Source organism: Ovis canadensis, chromosome 8 (genome assembly GCF_042477335.2).
Source record: "Ovis canadensis isolate MfBH-ARS-UI-01 breed Bighorn chromosome 8, ARS-UI_OviCan_v2, whole genome shotgun sequence".
NCBI classification, from domain to species: Eukaryota; Metazoa; Chordata; class Mammalia; order Artiodactyla; family Bovidae; genus Ovis; species Ovis canadensis.
Window position 1 is genome coordinate 96911208 of NC_091252.1, and position 21357 is coordinate 96932564.

The following is a 21357-nucleotide window of genomic DNA, read 5'->3' on the forward strand; positions in this document are numbered from 1 at the left end:
CTGGTGAGTGACTTCAGCTCACAGGATTTTTCTTCTGGAGAACAGCCAGAAATATATACTTTACACTTTTGGCCTATAAACTTTTCCTTACTATGTCATCAGCACAGTCATTCTTTAAAAGATATGTATTTGTAATTCAATTCAGTATTTTTATATAGTGTGTACTGCAAGCATTTTTTTAGGGTATCAGCTCACCATGCTGTCAGAAATAAAACCTCAATATAAATTAATTTAGAATAAGCATTATGTATTGATACATAAGTAAGTTGAAAATTCAACAAGTAAGAAAAGGCAAGATTATCAACCCTACTCTATCCGCCTTCGACTGATCCGAAGCTGAATCCTTAAAGACACAAGACTGTCTATTCTGCTAAGCTGAATCCTTCCAATTAATATCAAGGTACATGGAGGCAGTCAGGCTGTCAATGATTGAAGTAGAGTTTCAAAGGACTTCACATGCAATGTGTATGCAATGTGTATGCAATGTTATATGCACCGAGGGATTTACATTATTATTAAATGTAATTATATCTGCATGTTATGTAGATATACACATTACACTCACATACATACACATATGTAATTATACTTAATTATTCCCAATAAAATATATGTACTTTAATTTCATCCCAATAGCAAACTTGCAAGACTGATTCCTTGATAGCTGTCAGTGACACACAAGTCACTATTTTACACCAGGCTTTGCATTAGTAAAAAGCTGTTCAGTGTCTGTCCCCAGTCCCAACTGATGGAGAATGATCTTTACCGCTGCTCATTGCTATCTCCAAATCCTTGCAATCCTCCAACAGATTGGAGAGAGAAGACAGGTCTGATGATCAAGCTCAAACACTTCACCAGAGAAGACATTAGCTGTTGGCTGGCTGTGAGAGTCTGTGAACTAATACTGACATTTCTGTTGGTGCCATAACAGTATTTACAGATTGGAAAATTTATACAATCAGATGATGATGGACCCAAGGATTTTCCAAAGGGAAAATTGGAACAATATCCAAATTACAAACATGACCATTATAATAACATTATTTTTAAAATAAGTTCAGTACTTAGGGTCTCATTGCAGAAATACCTTCTCGGTATGAGAGATATGCCATATGTTCGTAAAGAAAATGGGATTACACCGAACAGAGGATGGTGATTGCATTTATAGTTGGCCATCCATTCGAGATTTTCTAAAAGCCCACTGTGTCAGAAAACCACTAAGAAAGGTAGAAAGAGTGATTCTGAATCACAGGGAATGTAAACGCAAAAATCGCAGCGGTAGGAAAAGCATGAATGTATAGCTTTGTTATTTTCTTTTGCTGAACCCTGAATGGGATCTTCTCTATATTCCATGAATATCACCTTATGAGGAATTTAAATTGTCCTGTTTCAACACAGTCACTCCAAATGGCTAAGTCTCTAGGAAAATGACACTGGAAGGCAATGATACACTTAGAATTCTTGGTGAATATTATGAACTCTTCTGAATCTGATCATCTTTTTTGTAAGTATGAAAAATGCTTGGAAAATACTCATTTACCATTTTGTATGTAATCTCATTTCCCAGTAAATGCCAGAGATGCCATAATGAAGAACAGATTCGACCCGTACTTACCGCTCTGGTCCCAGGGCAGTTTGGAGACCGGCATTCACCACTCATTTGGTTTGGGATTAAAACATCTTCCCAGCAGGAAGGACCCTTTGGGGAAAAAAAAAAAAAAAAAAAAACAGGACATTCCTGGTAAACACATATAAAATAAATTGTACTCATTAACACATTTTAAAAATTTGGTTATGTTATAAAATCATAATGAAAGTAATATAAGGTCCAATGATTGTCAAAGTATGATACATAGACCTGGGGAGTTCTCGGGACCCTTCGAGGGGATCTGCTAGGTCAAAACTACTTTCAACAATGTACTAAGATAATATTTGGCATATTGCTCCAAATGTGTATCATATATACATGGAGTCCTTTCCCCTCGTAGTTACACTTAATGGTTTACAAACGTAATTCAATACCTTTAGGTTCATTTCGGTCTCAGTTGCTAACTTTTAAATGAAAACACACTTGCACGGTACACTCAAAAGCAGTCTTTGGGGGACAGCAGTGGAATATGGGGGCTTCCCAGGTGGTTAGAGGTAAAGAACCTGCCTGCCAACTAATGCAGGAAAGGTTAAAAGAGGTGGGTTCCATCCCTGGGTTTGGAAGATCCCCTGGAGGAGGGCATGGCAACCCACTCCAGTATTCTTGCATGGGGAATGTCATGGACAAAGGAGCCTGGCGGGCTACAGTCGATGGGGTCGCACAGAGTTGGACGCGACTGAAGCAACTCAGCAGGCAAGCAGGCACACTGGAACAGGGGCGTCAAGCCTGCAAGACCCCCGGCTGCAGTCGAGAGGCTGAGCAGACTCCGTTATCCCTTTCTCCTTCCTGAGGCCCCATGAGAATTACAGTTAATAATAGCACCATGTGAATCCAGGACACCAAGGAAGACAAAAGGCAGAAGTCTGGGTGAGAAGAGAGTTTCAAACTTTTCTGGAAATCTGCCCTCGGCTAAAACAGAGGGACCTCTCTGCATGGAGGCCCACAGGGAGCCCAAAGAGGATACGGAGGTGAGGAAGAAAGCCGACTGAGACCTGGAGCAACTAACAGGGAGAAAGTTTCCTTTCAAGAAGCATAAGATCCTAAATCTTCCTGCTGGAACTGGCAGATCCTCAGCTTAGAAACACGGAATGCAATGAAACTTTCTGTGCATATGACAAATATGCACTTTTCGTGTGTTGTTTTTTTCAGGGTCCAGAAAGCAATGAAAATATTTATGTAGCGATTTTGTTACATAAGTACCATTTTATCTGACAAATCCTTATGTTATACCAGGAAATTACAGAAAGCTCATTCAAAATTTTCTTCTTGATCTCAAACATTAACAAAAAAATACAAGTAATAAAACTGCAGAGAGATCAGTTGGATATGAGAATTAGACATAATGAGACACATGTGCTAGTTCATCCATGCTACTCAAACTATTAGTACTGAATGCTATTGCTATAGCCCCGTGGAAAGAGAAACACATGTTCCAGTTACTTTCTGACATTATAACGCAGAGTTAACTTTTCTCATTTCTAGTTTTAGAAAATATAAATTGTTTAATCATTGTATTTAAGTATGCATTGTATACTATACAATAGTTGCGTGGTTAAAGCATTTATAATTAATGGTCTTCATATAGGAGTGAGAAAGGTATCCAGACCACAAGGTTTAAAAAGACTGCAAATCACATGGCAGCACCAGGGAGCTAGGAATTAGAATGTGTCAAGGAAAGAATAAAAAGAAAATCTATTTCATCTCTCAAAGGTAGAGAACTGGAGAAAGATATCAGAAAAACCATGTCAGACAGAACAGTGTGAAATACATGTCTTAATAAAGAATTGTGTGCCTGTTTTTTCAGAAGTTGTTCTCCTTTTTGGTCCAATAGCAGTTACAACCAAGAAAAATACACAACTTACATAAGCATCTATATCAGGACTCACGAAACAATGGCCTTGTTGACCAAATCCAGGCTAGGGTTTGTTTTTGTACAGCCCATGACCTAAGAATGCTATTATATTTTTCAGTGGTTAAAAGCATTAAAAGAAGAGTATTCTGTGGTACACAAAAAGTAACTGATACTCAAATTTCCAAGTCCAAAATTAAATGTATTGCACACGGCTGTAGTTCATTTGTGTATTATCTGTGTGGCTTCTGCACAGCAAGGTCAGAATTGAGCTGTTGAAACGCAGAGGAAGTGGCTCAACAAGCCTTCATATTTACTATCTGGCCCTTTTATGGAAAAAGTCTGCCAATCCTTGATAGCATATAAAATGTTCCAAGTTCATAATGAAAAGCAATCAAAAAACACTGTAGCATCATTTTGGCTACCATATAATCTCATTCATTTGTTGAAGTAGTTGCATTCTGGGTCTCAAGTGAGAAATTACTTCAATTAAAACCTTAGCGCTACTCATCTGTCAAATCTGAGAACACATTGATAGAATTCAGTGATCCAAGTTGTTTGAATCAGTAACAGAGTAGACAATTATAACATCTGGGGATTTGCCTTGAGTGATCTTACAACTGACTGAAAATCATGAAGTAGAATATTATTTATGAGGCAAAAAATCAGAAATACAGACATTGATATTTCTCCCGGCAATCTTGATTCCAGTTTGTGTTTCTTCCAGTCCAGCGTTTCTCACGATGTACTCTGCAGCTTGGAAAAGGTAATTTAAGCATTTTTACTACAATTTTACCAATTATCACAAGTTATCATTGAATGTGTTGCATTTAAAATATCCTCTTGAATGTTTCCATAAATATCTAACTCATATAATTAAACTTTAGGGATTAAAATTATTTTGAAAATCATACTTGTTCAGAGTTGAGACAGGAGTATGTCAAGGCTGTATACTATCACCCTATTTATTTAACTTATATGCAGAGTACATCATACAAAATGCTGGGCTGGATGAAGTACAAGCTGGAATCAAGATTGGTGGGAGAAATATCAATAACCTCAGATAGGCATATGACACCACCCTTATGGCAGAAAGTGAAGAAGAACTAAAAAGACTCTTGATAAAATTGAAAGAGGAGAGTGAAAAAGCTGGCTTAAAGCTCAACATTCAGAAAACTAAGATCATGGCATCCTTGGTCCCATCCCTTCATGGCAAATAGATGGGGAAACAGTGGTAGACTTTATTTTGGGGGGGCTCCAAAATCATTGCAGATGGTGACTGCAGCCATGAAATTAAAAGATGCTTACTCCTTGGAAGAAAGGTTATGACAAACCTAGACAGCATAATGAAAAGCAGAGACATTACCTTGCCGACAAAAGTCGATATAGTTCAAGCTGTGGTTTTTCAGTAGTCATGTATGGATGTGAGAGTTAGACCATAAAGAAAGCTGAGTGCCGAAGAACTGATGCTTTCAAATTGTGGTGTTGGAGAACACGCTGGAGAGTCCCTTTGACTACAAGGAGATCAAATCAGTCCATTCTAAAGGAAGTCAGTCTTGAATATTCATTGGAAGGACTGATGTTGAAGCTGAAACTCTAATACTTTGGCCACTTGATGCAAAGAACTGACTCCTTGGAAAAGACCCTGATGCTGGGAAAAGTTGAAAGCAGGAGGAGAAGGGGACGACAGAAGATGAGACGGCATCACCGACTCAATGGACATGAGTTTGAGTCAACTCCAGGAGTTGGTGATGGACAGGGAGGCCTGTTGTGCTGCAGCCCAAGGGGTCACAAAGAGTTGGACATGACTGGGCCAACTGAGCTCATTGAAAGTAGGTATTTCCACCCGTCATACAGTAGATCTTGTTCTGTGTTTTCCTCCCTTTGATATAAAGGCCTTTTGCTTCTAATAAAGCTAGGCACAGTGTTATGATTATAGTAGAGGCTTAATAATGCAACCACTAAATAGTAAGCAGGGAAAATAATGTGGGAAAAGATCTTTTGAATCAATATATATCCACCAAGCAACTCTCTGTTAAACAGCTCTTAAAATCTAAGAATACAGCTATGAAAAAGACAGAAGAATCCTTTTTCTTATAGCTTTTGTTAAGTATACAGAAAGGCTAATGTTGTAAATTAGCTGGGCACACATATTCAATGAATAAAATTAAAAAGGATATTAATGCAAAATGCTGGTCAGATGTAAAACAAATGGAATACACATACACTGCTGCTCAAATATAAAATGACACAGCTAGTTTAGAAATTTACTAGAAATTAAAAAAAAAAATTAAACATACAACTAACAACAAGCCTTCGCCATTCCACTCCTAGATAATTAACAGGTCAATGAAAACATGAGTCCCCAAAGAGAATCATATACCAATGGTCAAAACAACTTTAGTCTTAGTAGCCTTGAACTGGAGACCACCCAGATATCTATCAAAATATGAATGGATAAACAAAATGTGCTACATGTAGCCAATGAAATACTACTCAGTAATCAACAGTATTATGTTATTTAAAAATGCAACACCATGGATGATTCTCAAAATTATGTGAAAGAAAGAAGCCAGATATGAAATACAATATAGGCATGGGGCTTGCCTGGTGGATCAGTCATAAAGGATCCACCTCTCAATGTATGAAACATGGATTCAATCCCTGATCTGGGAGGATTCCCACAAGCTGCAGAGCAGCTAAGCCAGGGTGTCGCAACGGCTCAGCCCAGGAGCCGCAACCATCGAGCTCATACACGCTAGAGCCTGTGCTCCCAATGGGAGAGGCCACCACAGTGAGAAGCCCTCAAGCCACAACAAAGAGTAGCCCCTGCTTGCTGCAACTAGAGAAAAACTGGAGCAAAACTGAAGACCCAGTGCAACCGAAATAAATAAAATGGCTTAAAAAACTGATATATACTAGAGTCCACTTACATAAAATGCAAACAGATCTACAGTGGCGAAAACAGAGGAGCGGTAGCCGTGGGGGGGGGGGGGGGGAGGCGGAGGGAGGGGCGGGCTCTGTGAGGGCACGGAGAAGCTTTCTGGGGTATTACGGGCTGAGTGGGGTCCTCTCAAACTGAATATGCTAAAGGCTGAACCCTCTGTAGAATGTGACTGCATTTGAAGAGAGGGTTTTTAAAGACGGAATTAAGGTAAGAAGAGGTCATTATGGTGGACTCTAATTCAGTGTGAGAATCTTCCCTGGTGGCTCAGAGGTTAAAGCGTCTGCCTACAATGCGGCAGAGCTGGGTTCGATCCCTGGGTCGGGAAGATCCCCTGGAGAAGGAAATGGTAACCCACTCCAGTATTCTTGCCTGGAGAATCCCATGGACGGAGAAGCCTGGTAGGCTATAGTCCATGGGGGCACAAAGAGTCGGACACAACCGAGCGACTTTGCTTACTTACTTACTTACAGAGGCACACAGATAAAGTGTGGGCCATGGCAGAGAGTGGGTGTGGCCGCCAAGTGTGGTGTGGTTAGTTAGTTAAAATTCAGTGTGACTGGTGTCCTTAAAAGGCATCTCTAACAAATGGGAGTGGGACATAGGACAGACAAAACATCACATGAACACACAGAAGACAACCCTCTATAAGCCAAGACAAGAGGTCCTAGTACTGACAAGGTAATTTCAGACTTTTAGCCGTCAGAATTGTGAGTAAACAAAAAATAGCACTAATTTTTTCATGTATGACAAGCATGTAGACAAACACATCAATTCAAAATAAGGAAAAGACTTAAAAAGAAGACATACAAATGGTGAATAATCATAGGAAAAGATAGTCAGCATCATTATTAATCAGGAAATGCAAGCTAAAATAAAATACAGTTTCAATGATTTCACATCTTAGCCAGCATAATGGCTTTTTTTTTTTTTAACGGTGGATAATACTAAGGATTGACTAGAAGGAGGCATGAGGAATTTTTTTGGAAATGTTCTGTATTTTGATTGGAGTTGTAGTTACATGAGTATGTATCACTGTCAAAGCTCATAGCACTGAACCCTTAAATTCAGTTCATTTTATAAATTGTTTCAAAATTTAGAACAAGGAACTGAATTTTCACCTCTCCTTATTCAGTAAGGACTTACTGATGCCCTGCCTTTCAGTAGCTCTTCAACCTTAGAAGGTTTCCTGACCATTCAGGGATGAGCTGGCCCAGGACAAATGGAGAAATAACATAACTTACCTCATAGGGGTGTTGCAAGGATTAAATATTAAATGGTGAGGCCACTGCCAGACACATACTACGTTCTCAACAAAAGTTAGCCATTTCTGTATTTACCATTCATTAATTAGGGACCATAGGCAGTATGGTTTAAAGAGCATTAATCCATGTAATGCAATTATTTTAAATTAAGAAAGAAAAGTATCTTTACTTCTTCAGTACTTTTCCAGTGTAGACTCTAGAGGCAATAATCTGTAACAATTGTCATGGGATAATCCAAGCCACTGACAATCAACAAAGACCAGTTCTGTGGCTCTGAACTGGTTGCTAACATTCATCATCAAGCTACAGAATTCTCAAAGTGAAGGACCACATCCTACTTATATCTACATGCTTTGATATGAATAGCAAAATGCTGTATGTAAACACACTGAATATTCAGATACATGTTAACTCAATCGGGCTTTACTTTTCTTTTCTTTATATTCTCATTTTCATACTATAAAAAAACTGAAAGATCTACATTTTTCAAAGTTGTGTTGTGTTTTCTTCTAAAGCAGACTTTTTTTTTTCCTAATGAATTGTGTATAGAATCCAAAGTATAAAACAAATAATGCACGCTTATTCTACATGGACAAAAAGGATGAGTCCCCCAAACTCTTGATGCCTATTGGTTGGAGCTCTCCTGCAGTTCCTTGCCATGTGGCCTTCCTAAATGTGGCTGTTTATTTCATAAGTTAGTAGGAGAATATCTGTATAGACCCCCTAAATGCAGTCTCTTGTAATGTAATTAAAGGAAGTCTTACATATTAATAGCATGACTAGGGGAGTGGCAGATATCTCATTACTTTTGCCATCTTCTCTTGGTTAGAAGGAAATCAGCAGAACCACCCACATTCGAGAGGAAGCGATTTCACAAAAGCTTGGACACCACGAGGTGAGAGATCACTAGAGGTCGCCTTCTTGACTGTCCCTGCCAAAGTTGTTTTATAGATGAGGAGAAAGACCTTTCATAACATTAAAGTTTAAGAAATGATAAATGCTGGGAAAACTAAACAGCTCCATCTAAAAAATAAAATTAGAACTTCTTACACCATACAAAAAAATAAACTCAAAATAGACTAAAGCCCTAAATGTGGGACCAGACAGTATAAAACTCTTACAGGAAAACATAGGCTGAACACTCTCTGGCATAATTACAGCAGTATCTTTCTCAATCCATATCCCAGAGTAAGGGAAATAAAAATAAAAATAAGCAACTGGGACCTAATTAAACACAAATATCCTTTTTGTCTGTTTGTTTTAACTCAAAACCTTTTGCACAACAAAGGAAAGCATAAACAAAATGAAAAGACAGCCCACAAAATGGAAGAAAATATTTACAAATGATGTGACCAGCAAAGGATTAGTCTCCAAAATTTATAGCTTGCAGCTTTATATCATCAGAACAACAACCCAATCAAAAAAACAAGGAGAAGACCTATACAGACATTTCTCCAAAGAAGACCTAGAGATGCCCAAGAGGCACATGAAAAGATGTTCAACTTCACTGATTATTAGAGAAATGCAAATCAAAATTACAATGAGTGATCACCTCACAACAGCCAGAATGGCTATCATCAAAAAATCTACAAATAGGAAATGCTGAAGAGGGAGTGAAGAGAAAGGAACCCTCTTACACTGTGGATTCTTTACCAGCTGAGTCACCAGGGAAGTCCTCAAAATAAACATTTTAGTGGAATCTTAATTTCACGTAATGTAGAATAAGATGTTTAGGAGGCACCAAAATAAATGATTATTCATGGATTGATTATTGATATCATCTCTTTGAAAGTATACACATATCTCACATATAGTCTAATGGCTGGTGGTGACTGGTTCTGTTTTTCCTGCTCAAAACCTTTTCTGTTGTGCAGTTTTGCTTTTCATTTCTGATTCTTATTTTTTCCTCAGGTCTCAGCCTAAACAATATTCCTTCTAACAGTCTAGGTCAGGGGTTCCTCCTGTGGAACCTAAAAATATATGTATTATTTCTTCAATCACTTTCATCCTTTTAAATGTCAAAGCTATGGTTTTTCCAGTAGTCATGCATAGATGTGCAAGATGGACTATAAAGAAAGCTTAGCACCGAAGAATTGATGTTGTTGAACTATGATGTTGGAGAAGACTCTTGAGAGTCCTTTGAACTGCAAGGAGATCCAACCAGTCCATCCTAAAGGAAATCAATCCTGAATATTCACTGGAAGGACTGACTTTGAAGCTGCAGCTGCACTACTTTGGCCACCTGATGCAAAGGACTGACTCACTGGAAAAGACCCTGGTGCTGTGAAAGATTGAAGGCAGGAGAAGAGGACGACAGAGGATGAGATGGTTGGATGGCATCAGTGACTTGATGGACATGAGTTTGAGCAAGCTCAGGAAGTTGGTGATGGACAGGGAAGCCTGGCATACTCTAGTCTATGCAGTCGCAAAGAGTTGGACATGAATAAGTGACTGAAATGAACTGACCTACATCATAGGGTTGATGGCTATATGAGGTCAAGTACTTATGAAAGTGTGAAGTGTTAGTCACTCAGTCATGCCTGACTCTTTGCAAACCCATGGCCAACAGCCTGCCAGGCTCCTCTGTCCATGGGATTTTCCAAGAAAGGATACTGGAGCGCTTTGCCATTTTCTTCTCCAGGTGACCTTTCTGACACAGAGATCGAACCCGGGGCTCCTGCACTGCAGGCAGATTCCTCACCAACTGAGTTAGTTGCTAAGTCAAAGTACTTATACACATAATTAATATTTAATAAATATTAGCAGGTACTGCTTAATAACTCTAATAGGATAAAAATGGGATCATGGAAAGAACACCCCAAAGGGCAGAGATTCAGAAGGTCTATGTTCTAGATATAATTTCACTAGAGTTAGGGTGATCAATTTAGACACAGTTTAAACATCTTTATGCCTTAATTTCCTATCTCTAAATTGTGAGTAATAAGAGCTCACAGTCAAGAAAATAAAGAATGAGCTAATTAATGTGAAAATCCTTTATAACTCTAGCCAGGCATTCAGCTATTAGTGAGGGGACAACTGGAGCTGTGAACATTTTTAGACAGTGTAATAGTAGAAAGCAGTGGACTCACACAGTAACCTCCTCATTACTGCCCCAAACATAATGCCACATCCAAAGAGAAGAGATGGTTGATACATAATGACGCAGCTGCTGCTGGGATCAGCAATTAACCAGAGCAAGTGTCTATGCTTGTATTGATTACCCAATGCTGCTGAGTTAACTCGACAGCTGTTTAAACAGAATATCTCAGCTGGTCTTAAAGATTTCCCCCCAAAACTGGGATATCTGTATCGCTTATGAGACATAATTTGGCATGATTTGGTATAAAATGAATTTCCTTCCATTACTAAAATGTGTTTCATATCATAAAAAGCAAGCATTTCATCATTAATACTCAGTAACATACTTTTCCCCTCCAAGGAAATTATTACAAGACAGAAACATCACATTTCTAAAAACAATCTGTATCGTTGTAAGTGAAACACCTCTTGGTCCACTGCACTAGAGCTCTGCTGAGTTCTGGCCCAGTCGATCACTGTCATTATTCATTGAGAGCCCTTCATGTAGGGTGCCATCGTGCTAAACGTGCCAAATGGTAAACAGCGTGGCTATTTCTTCACAATTTCCAGTTACCAAACTATTTCTAAATCACAAGATGCCCTCAGTTATATCAGCAAGTGCTGACAGCTCTGCTGTAGGCACATCACAGAGACAGCAGGATTTGAAGAGCTGTGATTTTTTTTTTGTCCTATTTCATAGAATGGAAACAATGGAGACAAATAAAGGCTTACAGTGATTCACTTTTATGCACTCTTAACAGATTTAATTTAGGAGAACCCTGTGATTATCTTCATCTGTTCAAGTTCTCTTTACTAAGAATAATCTTGCCACTGCAATGGAGGGAAATTTGCTGCTGCTCAGAGTAGAGGCAGTTTCAGGCCGCATAATACGCTTCTGACTGTTGGGGTGGTAGCTCTCATTTCAATTCAAGGCATGTGAATCGATTTGAATAACAACATTTATTATCATGTAAAGCTTCCTAGTTATCTCAGCTGGCTTTATATCTTGATAATTACGACTGGGACTGGACCATGCTTATTAAATGTGATAAGAAGTTTATTAGATTTCTAGTGAATGCCCAGATACCACCACCATCATCAAATATAGTTTTATGAACAACACATCACATTTTGGTGTGTACTATACTACTGTGAATCCCATACTGATGCTGAACTCAAAGAGCCACCTTTTTTATTCAAAAAAAGGGAGAGGAAGAAGTAATATAGGATGTGCTTAAATGATTAACCGATCACAGTTTAGTTCAGTTTTCTGTTGCTTCAATGGAATGACCTGGCCATGAAGACGTAGCAGTATGGGGTGACTGTCTTGGCCAGTCCACAAAAGCTACACATTTTGTACAAATGGAGGTGACTTAACAGGGCAAACGGCTTGATAAGAACTGGACAAAGACTATCCAAAAAAAATCATTTCTTGAGGGTGGTCGAGGCCTTGAACTCGGATGGGCCTGGCCCAATCAGGCATTAGACACACTTGTAATGAACGGGCGGCTGGCTGTGCCTAACCTGAAGCCGCGAGTATGACTCCCATGACCAGGCATTTTCACTGACTGCCAGCGTTTAGGCAGGGAACATTACCTGTACTGACCTGGGTTTTGTGAGCTGAAAGGAGCATAAATGGCTTAATGTGTGTGTGTGTGTGTGTGTGTGTGTGTGTATTTTTTTTAAGAAAACCCCGAGGCCTCCCCAAAGCACAAAATAACTCTTGGCCAAAAGATGTCAGATTGTCCTTGAACAGGTATGCTGGCAAGGACCTTTTAAAAAAGCAATTAGTTGAGTGCAAAATGAACATTTGCTCCAGTTCATAAACTTTACTTTGAGCCTTTTCATGTCAAGATCCTTCTAGCTTTTCCTTTCTCTCTCCATTTCCTCCTCCACTCTTTGTTACAATCCAGGTTCAATCACCTCTAAAAATAGCCTATGTATGCCCTAATGAGACAGTAGAGACAAAGTATCTATTCAAGATTGAAAGTGAAAAGTGAAAGTGTTAGTCGCTAAATCATGTCCCATTCTCTGCGACCTGGTGCACTGTAGCTGGCGAGGCTCCTCCATCTATGGAATTCCCCCAGCAAGGATACTAGAGTGGGTTGCCATTCCCTTCTCCAGGGGATCTTTCTGATCCAGGGATCAAACCCAGCTCTCCTGCATTGCAGGCAGATTCTTTACCATCTGAACCACCAGGGAAGCCCCACAAACTATGTTTGTAGTTATCTAAACTTTCTCAGGATTAATTCAAGTGGCCGAAGTTCACACAAACACTTTTTTGAAGTTTCCATATCTTTCTGTAGGAATCGCCCTCCATTTTTATTTTACAGTTTCCTCCACTTTAGCTCAATATTTAATAAAACCAGCTCCTATAAAAACCTCTTCCTTTTACGTCTATTTCTTTCATCAGGCAAAATGGGAAAGATTGTCGTGGAAGGACAAATTAGATATTAGTGATAAATCATTCTAATTCTTAATTTTTGAAATGATACTACTTTGGGGAAATGCTTTTAGCTCCCTACCTTCCTACCTTTGCCCATTTGACCCCTGCACCCCTCAGTTGCCCATCCATGCAGTTATGCACCTGCTCTTTCTGTGATGGGGTATGTGATTTTATCCAACAGGAAGACTGAGGGCAGATCACTGTGGCTACAAGTATGCTCTGTATTCCCTGAACGAGCTTCATTAGGGACCAGGCAGATCCTGCCACATGTTCATCCAACATCCATTCCCTTATTGGTTCAAAAGGCAGAGACCAGAGGGATACAATTAATCTATGTTCTAAAAGCTTGAGAACCAACAATAGCAGATTTTCTTCCCATTCAGGCCAGACATATATACAAACTGTTTTACGGTTTGGGGTGTCATCACGGCTTAATTCTTCCACTGGCTTACATATTAATCGATTACACTCCTCTGAAATGCAAGCCTGCTCTCACTGGCTGCAAACTCACTGACCTCCCTGTTTCCATTCCCAGCACACCAAAACTCCGTTTCAGGGCAGCCCTCCAGGGTTTCCACTGAGCCTCGTGAGTTTGACAATTGACAGCTGTCTGGGTGTTCTGTTCATTCTACTGAAAGAATTAACATAAACAAAATAGACACAGCTCCTCAAGGCCTCTTGTCAACTAGCTGTGGTGATTCACTCATCATTCCTTCAAAATAACCTCCCAACCTTCCTATTTACGAATAACTACAAGTTTTATAGCAGAAACCAACACATCATAAAGCAACTATCTTCCAACTAAAAATAAATTTTAAAAAATCCAGGATAGTTTATGACTGCTGTTGGTGTGTAGTTGCTAAGTCATGTCTGATTCTTTGTGGCCCCAAGGACGATAGCCCACTAAGTTCCTCTGTCCATGGGATTTCCCAGTCAAGTGTGTTGTCATTTCATTTTCCAGGGGATCTTCCAAACCAAAGGATCAAACCCTTATCCTCTGCATTGCAGGCAGATTCTTTAACACTGAGCCATGAGGGAAGGCTAGGTTTATGATCAGAAAAGGAAATAAGAGCTTGTTTTAAAATATCTGTTCTGTTTCACAAGACTATATTTGTCTATAATAATTTGAAATGTAACTCAGACATCTGTTGGTTTTTATGTTAACACCTCAAATTGGCTTCATTTAAAAATGTATGAATCAGCCAACAGATCAAAGGTTCTTGGCTTCTAAAATTCAACATTCTCTTATTTTCACAGTTTTAAGTCTCATAAGATCAGTACGTCTACATGATTTGTTCAAATCCATTCCATAGCTTACAACTAGTGATTATGCTTCTTGAAATTAGTCGGCTGGCTAAGACATGCTCACAATTGATTTTGATGTATGCCACGTTAAGAAATTTATTCACAGAAGTAATGGTGACATTATTCAGGAATCAAAAGCAAACAGAAATGCACAGCATGTTTCTTGCCCAAAATCATGCTCTGGTTTAAGGAAATATATTCTCAATCTAATTCAGATCACATCTGCTATCACTTTACCCAAGACCAAGAAAAACAGTAATATTTTAGTTAGAAATCAGTGAACTTTTCCAGGTTTTGTAATAAAGCTATGTTCCTGGACAATTTGGCAAGGTCTAGCCTTCTACCTCAAAATGACTAAGCATAGAAAAGCTATCTTGGGCATTCATCTTGGTAACATATTCGAAAATAATTATATGTGCATAAAACCCTATAAACTTTTTCAAGGGTTTCTGCTCTGATTGTGTGAATAAGATAGGGAAGTTACAACTGGGAAAGATGGAGTATAAAGGATTACACAATTTTCCAAATTGAGACTTAAAGAAGAGCGAGGTTTGATTTGATGGATTTATAATCGAATTCTCCTTTATACCCTTTCTTCACACAAAATGACAAAGCCAGATGGGACCCAACCTTTCCTTTGAAATCTTCACAGGCTGGCAACATGGAATTGTGAGCTCTGATAGCGGATGGCCTGGTGACCACGAAGGAATTAGAAAAGTTATCATAAAATTCCCGAAGCTCAGCCTTCAGCCCTTTTTTGCAAGGCAGAAAGAACTGTTCAAGACGCAGTAACCTCTAGAGGCATCATTCTATTAGAACAATGTCAAATAGAAGGTAAACGCCAATGTGCATACACAGAATCTCTAGGAATTGGCAATCTGCTAGAAAGACTGGCATTCAGGAGCAACTAGGGATACAATTTCACAACAAGCAGATTTTCTAGCTCAAAAGTGAATTTGTATTGGCCAAGTCTTATTCTCTCAAAATTTATTGGATCTGTGTCCTCCTTTTGAAAAAAAAATTAATTGGAGGATAACTGCTTTAAAATATTGTGTTGGTTTCTGCCACACACCAGCATGAATCAGCCCCTCCCTCCTGAAGCTCCCTCCCACCTCCCACCCCAACCGGTCCCTCTAGGTTGACACAAGAGCCGCAGATTTGAGCTCCCTGCGTTGTACAGCAGATTCCCACTGGTTTATTTCACATGTGGTAGTGTGTATGTTTCAATGCTCTCTCTCTGTCCCACCCTGTGGGGCCCTAAATGGGGAACCTTAAAGATGGGCTAGTTTTGCCATATAGAGCTAAGATGGCGCCTGGCGGAAGAGATGAGGGCGAAGCCTAAGTTGTTTGTTAAAACTTTTGATTGGCTCTCTTGATTTCTGTGCACGTGGACAGCGCATGACCACCACAGACTCTTGCTACAATGAAGCGCATAATGACTTGACCTTTAACGTGATTGGTGCAACTATGGTATGTTAAGAATTGACCTTTAACGTGATTGGTGCAACTATGGTATGTTAAGAATTGACCTTTAACGTGATTGGTGCAACTATGGTATATTACAATTTGACCTTTAACATGATTGGTGCAACTATGGTATATTACAATTTGACCTTTAACGTGATTGGTGCAACCCTCGCAAAACCCCCTTGCTTGCCTACATAAACCAAGAGTTTGTGGCAATGAAGCAGAACTGCTTAGATGGAACCCCTGTCACATCTGATTGTCTCTTGCTCGTGGAGGGGCTGGGTTGGTGGACAGCAGGCTCACCTCTCCTCGGGACCCCTCGGCTTTGCTGAGAGAAGTTCCACTGCCTCTCTCTTTCTGTGGAGCGCCCCCTGCACCACCCTCTGCTTCTGCACCCTGAGCCCACAGTTCTGTTCTCTACATCTGTATCTACTGCGTCCTCCTTTCTAGACCCCAAGCCCCCAAGACCCCTAATGTTGACACCTCAAGCTCTCTGCCGATGATTGGGATGTGCTGTTAACCAGCGTCCCGCTATCCATCGCAGTTCCCTAAGTGCCTTCTTCACAGAGCTGCGGCGGGATCTCTCCAGACACAGATGAGAACCTGCAAGGCTTCTGCCTTAAGGCCTCCAGGGGCCCCAGCCAATGCTCAGGACATCTGTGCTCCCTGCTTCCTAACATGGCTCCTGAAATCCCTTCTGCTCTGACCATTTTCCTCCCCTCACCCTAGCTGATTTTCTAGCAATCCCCTTCATGGAAACCCAAAACTACACTTACAAAGAAACAAAGTTATACGTTATTTTTAATCTTCCCAGAGCTTTAATCTGTTCAGAAAATCCTTGCCCTTTGAGTGTTTCAGTTAAGAGGTCTTAGGACATGTTTAATAAGAATGTTGTGTTTATAGAGCCAGGATAACATTTAAATTCTGTTAACTGGAATTAACAGAACTTAAATACAACAGAGTCTAATATTTCTTTATCAAATACTCTTCACTCACTCTCTGCAACTGAATATTGCAAGTTAATAAACCTCTCTTTTGAAGTATTCTGGAAACTATATTCCCCGAGGAGTCTGCCCCAGTTACCAAGGTTGGTGGAAATAAAAGTTTTTCTGCATGAAATAAAGATGTAGAATAATAACCATCATCCTACAGGTTTATTAGGATTTAGTGAGTCAAGTCGGCTGCCGTCTATGGGGTCTCACAGAGTCAGACACGACTGAAGCGACTTAGCAGCAGCAGCAGCAGCAGTGAGTCAAGTGATTTTTAAAAGTGAATGCAATAGAAAAATACAGTTTGTAAAACAAAAGAACCTGAGTTCAAGACATTACATATTAAGGTGCACCCTTGAGCAAGTTTTTTAAATTCTATTTAATACAATGCTCTGATTTCTCCAGGTATAATGTAAGAAGTAATATCAGCTTTATATACACAAGTTTGTTGTGAGGATATAACAATAACAATAAAAACATGACAAGCATTTTTCTACCTTTAAAACACAGTGCAATGTTAGTGGTTATTTTTCTTTGCATTAAGCCATACCACTAGATTCTTTTGCAAAATCTACATTATTAGAGTAGTGAGAACAATGCTTTGTATTGCAATTTAAAGTAGTTAAGATGTTTACTTCTCAAAAGTGAAACATTAATTTTCTTCAAATTATGAACTAAATGTATCTTTCTGCCAAGTAACTGAATATCAAATCTCTTTCATAACCAACTTGCCTTTTTAGGAACTAAAAATAGTCACTATCCACTTATTACCATAATTAGATGTTAAGGAAAAAAGAAAACAACAAAAAATTGCCACTATTGTCTTTCATCTTCATCTTTCCTGGTGGCTCATTGGTAAAGAATCTGCCCGGGATGTCAGGGTTGTAAAGATCCCCTGGAGGAGGAAACGGCAGCCCCCTCCAGTATTCTTGCCTGGAAAATCCCATGGACAGAGGACCCTGGTGGGCTGCGGTCCATGAGGTTGCAAAGAGTTAGACACCACTTAGTGACTAAACAACTGTCCTTCATCTCGAGAATTATTTATATTTCAAGTTAAAGCAAGGCTCACATATGGAGATCTATTGTCTACATATGAAATGATATCATTTTAAAAACAGAGAAGTTTATATTCCTTCACATCTTTGAGATTTAATGGTAAAAACTAATGGCTATTAAAATTATCTTTTCCAAGATACAAAGAGTTTTACTATAACTGAAAATTTAAAAATAATTAAAATAATGAAATGTGTGTAAAATTCCAAAGAAGAAGAAGAAGAATGATACCCATTTATTTTCACCCCATAGGAATCAAAGCTATCAAATGCATTATATTAATGCTGTCCAATCAAAACTGCAATTTTCAAATTTAGAATATAATATATATTTAAAGAAAAATCATAGAATCCCTTTAAACACTGTTTAAAGTTTAATCCTATGTCTAATCACATATTGGAAAGGCAGCTACATGAAGCTGAAATCTGTAGAGTACACTCGACAGTGGAAGAGGCAGCTACAGTTTGGGTTCAGGGTGATACCATAGATTCAGGTTCCTGGTTTCTTTTATCTTGGTTCCGGGAGATAATTTATTCATATGAAGGAATACTACTGTAAATTATGGCTGCAGAGGGAAGATCCATCTCAATGGATCTGAGAGGCATCTAAAGTCCTGCCACTGTAGTTTAGGTATCAATGTTCACCATTATTTGTATGTTCAGAATAGAACGTATACGAAGATCCAAAAAGTCAAGGTAATGAAGAAATTCATGAGCAGAATTTGACAGCTCTTACACTGTCACAGGAGCTATGTAGATGACCTGAGGTCTATCTGGCTTGCTTATGTTTTTAGAAATGTAATTTATGCTAATGCTATATTCTATGAACATGCACATTAATAAATTTCCTGGGCTGTGCTACTAACAGGAGTAGTGTTGCATTCTAGTTATAGGTAGGATAGCTTCTCTGCAGTGCACGTTAAAAACTATCAAGCAAGGCTTAATCATAAGGCAGAAGAAGTTTCCTCAATAATAGTATATAAAAGCTCTCCTGTAAGAAAATATTCATATCTCTGAACTATCAGATAGCCTGGAATAACTACTACTAAATGAGACTCCACTTAATGTGGAAATAGTCTCCAGAGGCCAAGTTTTAAAAAATAGATCTAAATGGACATGTTATTTTTGGCAGACTCATTGGAAAAGACCCTGATGCTGGGAAAGATTGAGGGCAGGAGGCGACGGGGGGTGACAGAGGATGAGATGGTTGGATGGCATCACTGACTCAGTGGACATGAGTTTGAGCAAACTCAAAGATGTTGAAGCACAGGGGAGCCTGGTGTGCTGTTGTCCATGGGGTGGCAAAGGGTCGGACATGACTTAGTGACGGAACAACAGTTGCTATAGTGGCACAGACTGGCTGTTCACTGTCCTACGCAAGTGTGTATGCACACAGACTCTTCTCATGCGGTGGGCCAGCGGGAACAGAGACACGGACACGGTAGGGGCCAAGTCCAGGTGGGACAAAGGAGAGAGGTACTGAAAACTCCTGGGGACCAAAAGGTTGCTAAGAGTATGAGAACCAGAGCAAGCCTACTAAAGTAATTGTGGTCGTTTTATACTAAGTACTATTGTGTCACATAAAATGGCATCAGATCCAAACACAAGGACAAGTGAGCTAAAAGTCAGTTCAGTTCAGTTCAGTTCATTCGCTCAGTCGTGTCCGACTCTTTGTGACCCCATGAATTGCAGTACGCCAGGCCTCCCTGTCCATCACCAACTCCCAGAGTTCACTCAAACTCACGTCTATTGAGTTAGTGATGCCATCCAGCCATCTCATCCTCTGTCGTCCCCTTCTCCTCCTGCCCCCAATCCCTCTCAGCATCAGAGTCTTTTCCAATGAGTCAACTCTTCGCATGAGGTGGCAAAAATACTGGAGTTTCAACTTTAGCATCATTCATTCCAAAGAACACCCAGGGCTGATCTCCTTCAGAATGGACTGGTTGGATCTCCTTGCAGTCCAAGGGACTCTCAAGAGTCTTCTCCAAAACCACAGTTCAAAAGCATCAATTCTTCGGTGCTCAGCTTTCTTCACAGTCCAACTCTCACATCCATACATGACCACTGGAAAAACCATAGCCTTGACTAGATGGACCTTTGTTGGCAAAGTAATGTCTCTGCTTTTGAATATGCTATCTAGTATGGTCATAACTTGTCTTCCAAGGAGTAAGTGTCTTTTAATTTCATGGCTGCAATCACCATCTGCAGTGATTTTGGAGCCCCCAAAAATAAAGTCTAACACCTTTTCACTGTTTCCCCATCTATTTCCCATGAAGTGATGGGACCAGATGCCATGATCTTCATTTTCTGAATGTTGAGCTTTAATTAGGGGATGCTTATATTAAAAATCTACTGATTCCAAGGTATTAGTATAAATGATAGCCATTTTCATTAATTTACAGCCTTTGGTCTATAAACGATTTCAAATAAGCAATACATATTTGATTCTTCAGTCATTGAAACATTTTTCAGGCATCTGCTACATGTTAAGCTGGGTGTTAAAGACTCAGCGGTCAATGATCAAAATGATTCAGGGCCACACTCAAATGTCGCATAATTGAGGGGAGGACAGAAAGATACCAAGCTTCTGACAGTGAAATGTATGACAGACTAGGGAAATTCCCACACATATCTGGCTAGGAAAAAGGAACTGATTAACATGCACAGGACAGCTCTAGAGGCACAGACGTAAGAGAGAGTGGACTTGCCGACACAGAGGGGAAGGACTAGATACGATGGATGGCTAGAGCAGCACTGCCCGCCATACCCGGCAGCGCGTGAGACAGACAGCTGGCAGGGAGCTGCTGTACTGCCCAAGGAGCTCAGCTCAGGGCTCCGCGATGGCCTACAGGGATGGGATGGCGGGTGGAGGAGGCATCAAGAGGGAGGGAATGTATCTTTACAGATAGCTGATCTATGCTGTTGTACAGCAGAAACCAACATAACATTGTAAAACAATTATATTCCAATAGAAACATAACATTTCTTCTTGACCTTGTAATGGGTCACATGACCCTTCATGAGTGCTCAGATATGGATTATGTAAATCGCCAATAATACATCATTTGAGATACAGTCTCCGTCCAAAAAAACAAAACCTTATAGAAACTGTCTCTTGACGTCTAACAGGCAGAGCAGTTCTCAGAGTTTTCTAAGATGCTCTTCCTGAGTTAAAATCCTAAAATTTGGCTCAAATAAAGTTTTCTAATTCTTTTTTTAAAAAAACAAATGTAAATGGTATAAAACATCTTTACCAATTAGGGGGTGTGTAAAATATTTTCCATTTATTCTCAACCGAAACTAGTTAAATTCTA

General features: G+C 39.6%; 1 protein-coding gene across 2 annotated transcripts in view; it reads right to left on the reverse strand.

Annotated features, from left to right (window-relative positions):
• The window catches only part of PRKN (parkin RBR E3 ubiquitin protein ligase), a 1209893-nt gene that overhangs the window by 644237 nt on the left and 544299 nt on the right, over window positions 1–21357 (reverse strand). For both annotated transcript variants that reach the window (XM_069598877.1, XM_069598876.1), the window contains exon 5: window positions 1616–1699. In XM_069598877.1, the coding sequence (XP_069454978.1) occupies window positions 1616–1699 (84 nt within the window). The remainder of the gene's footprint in view (window positions 1–1615; window positions 1700–21357) is intronic.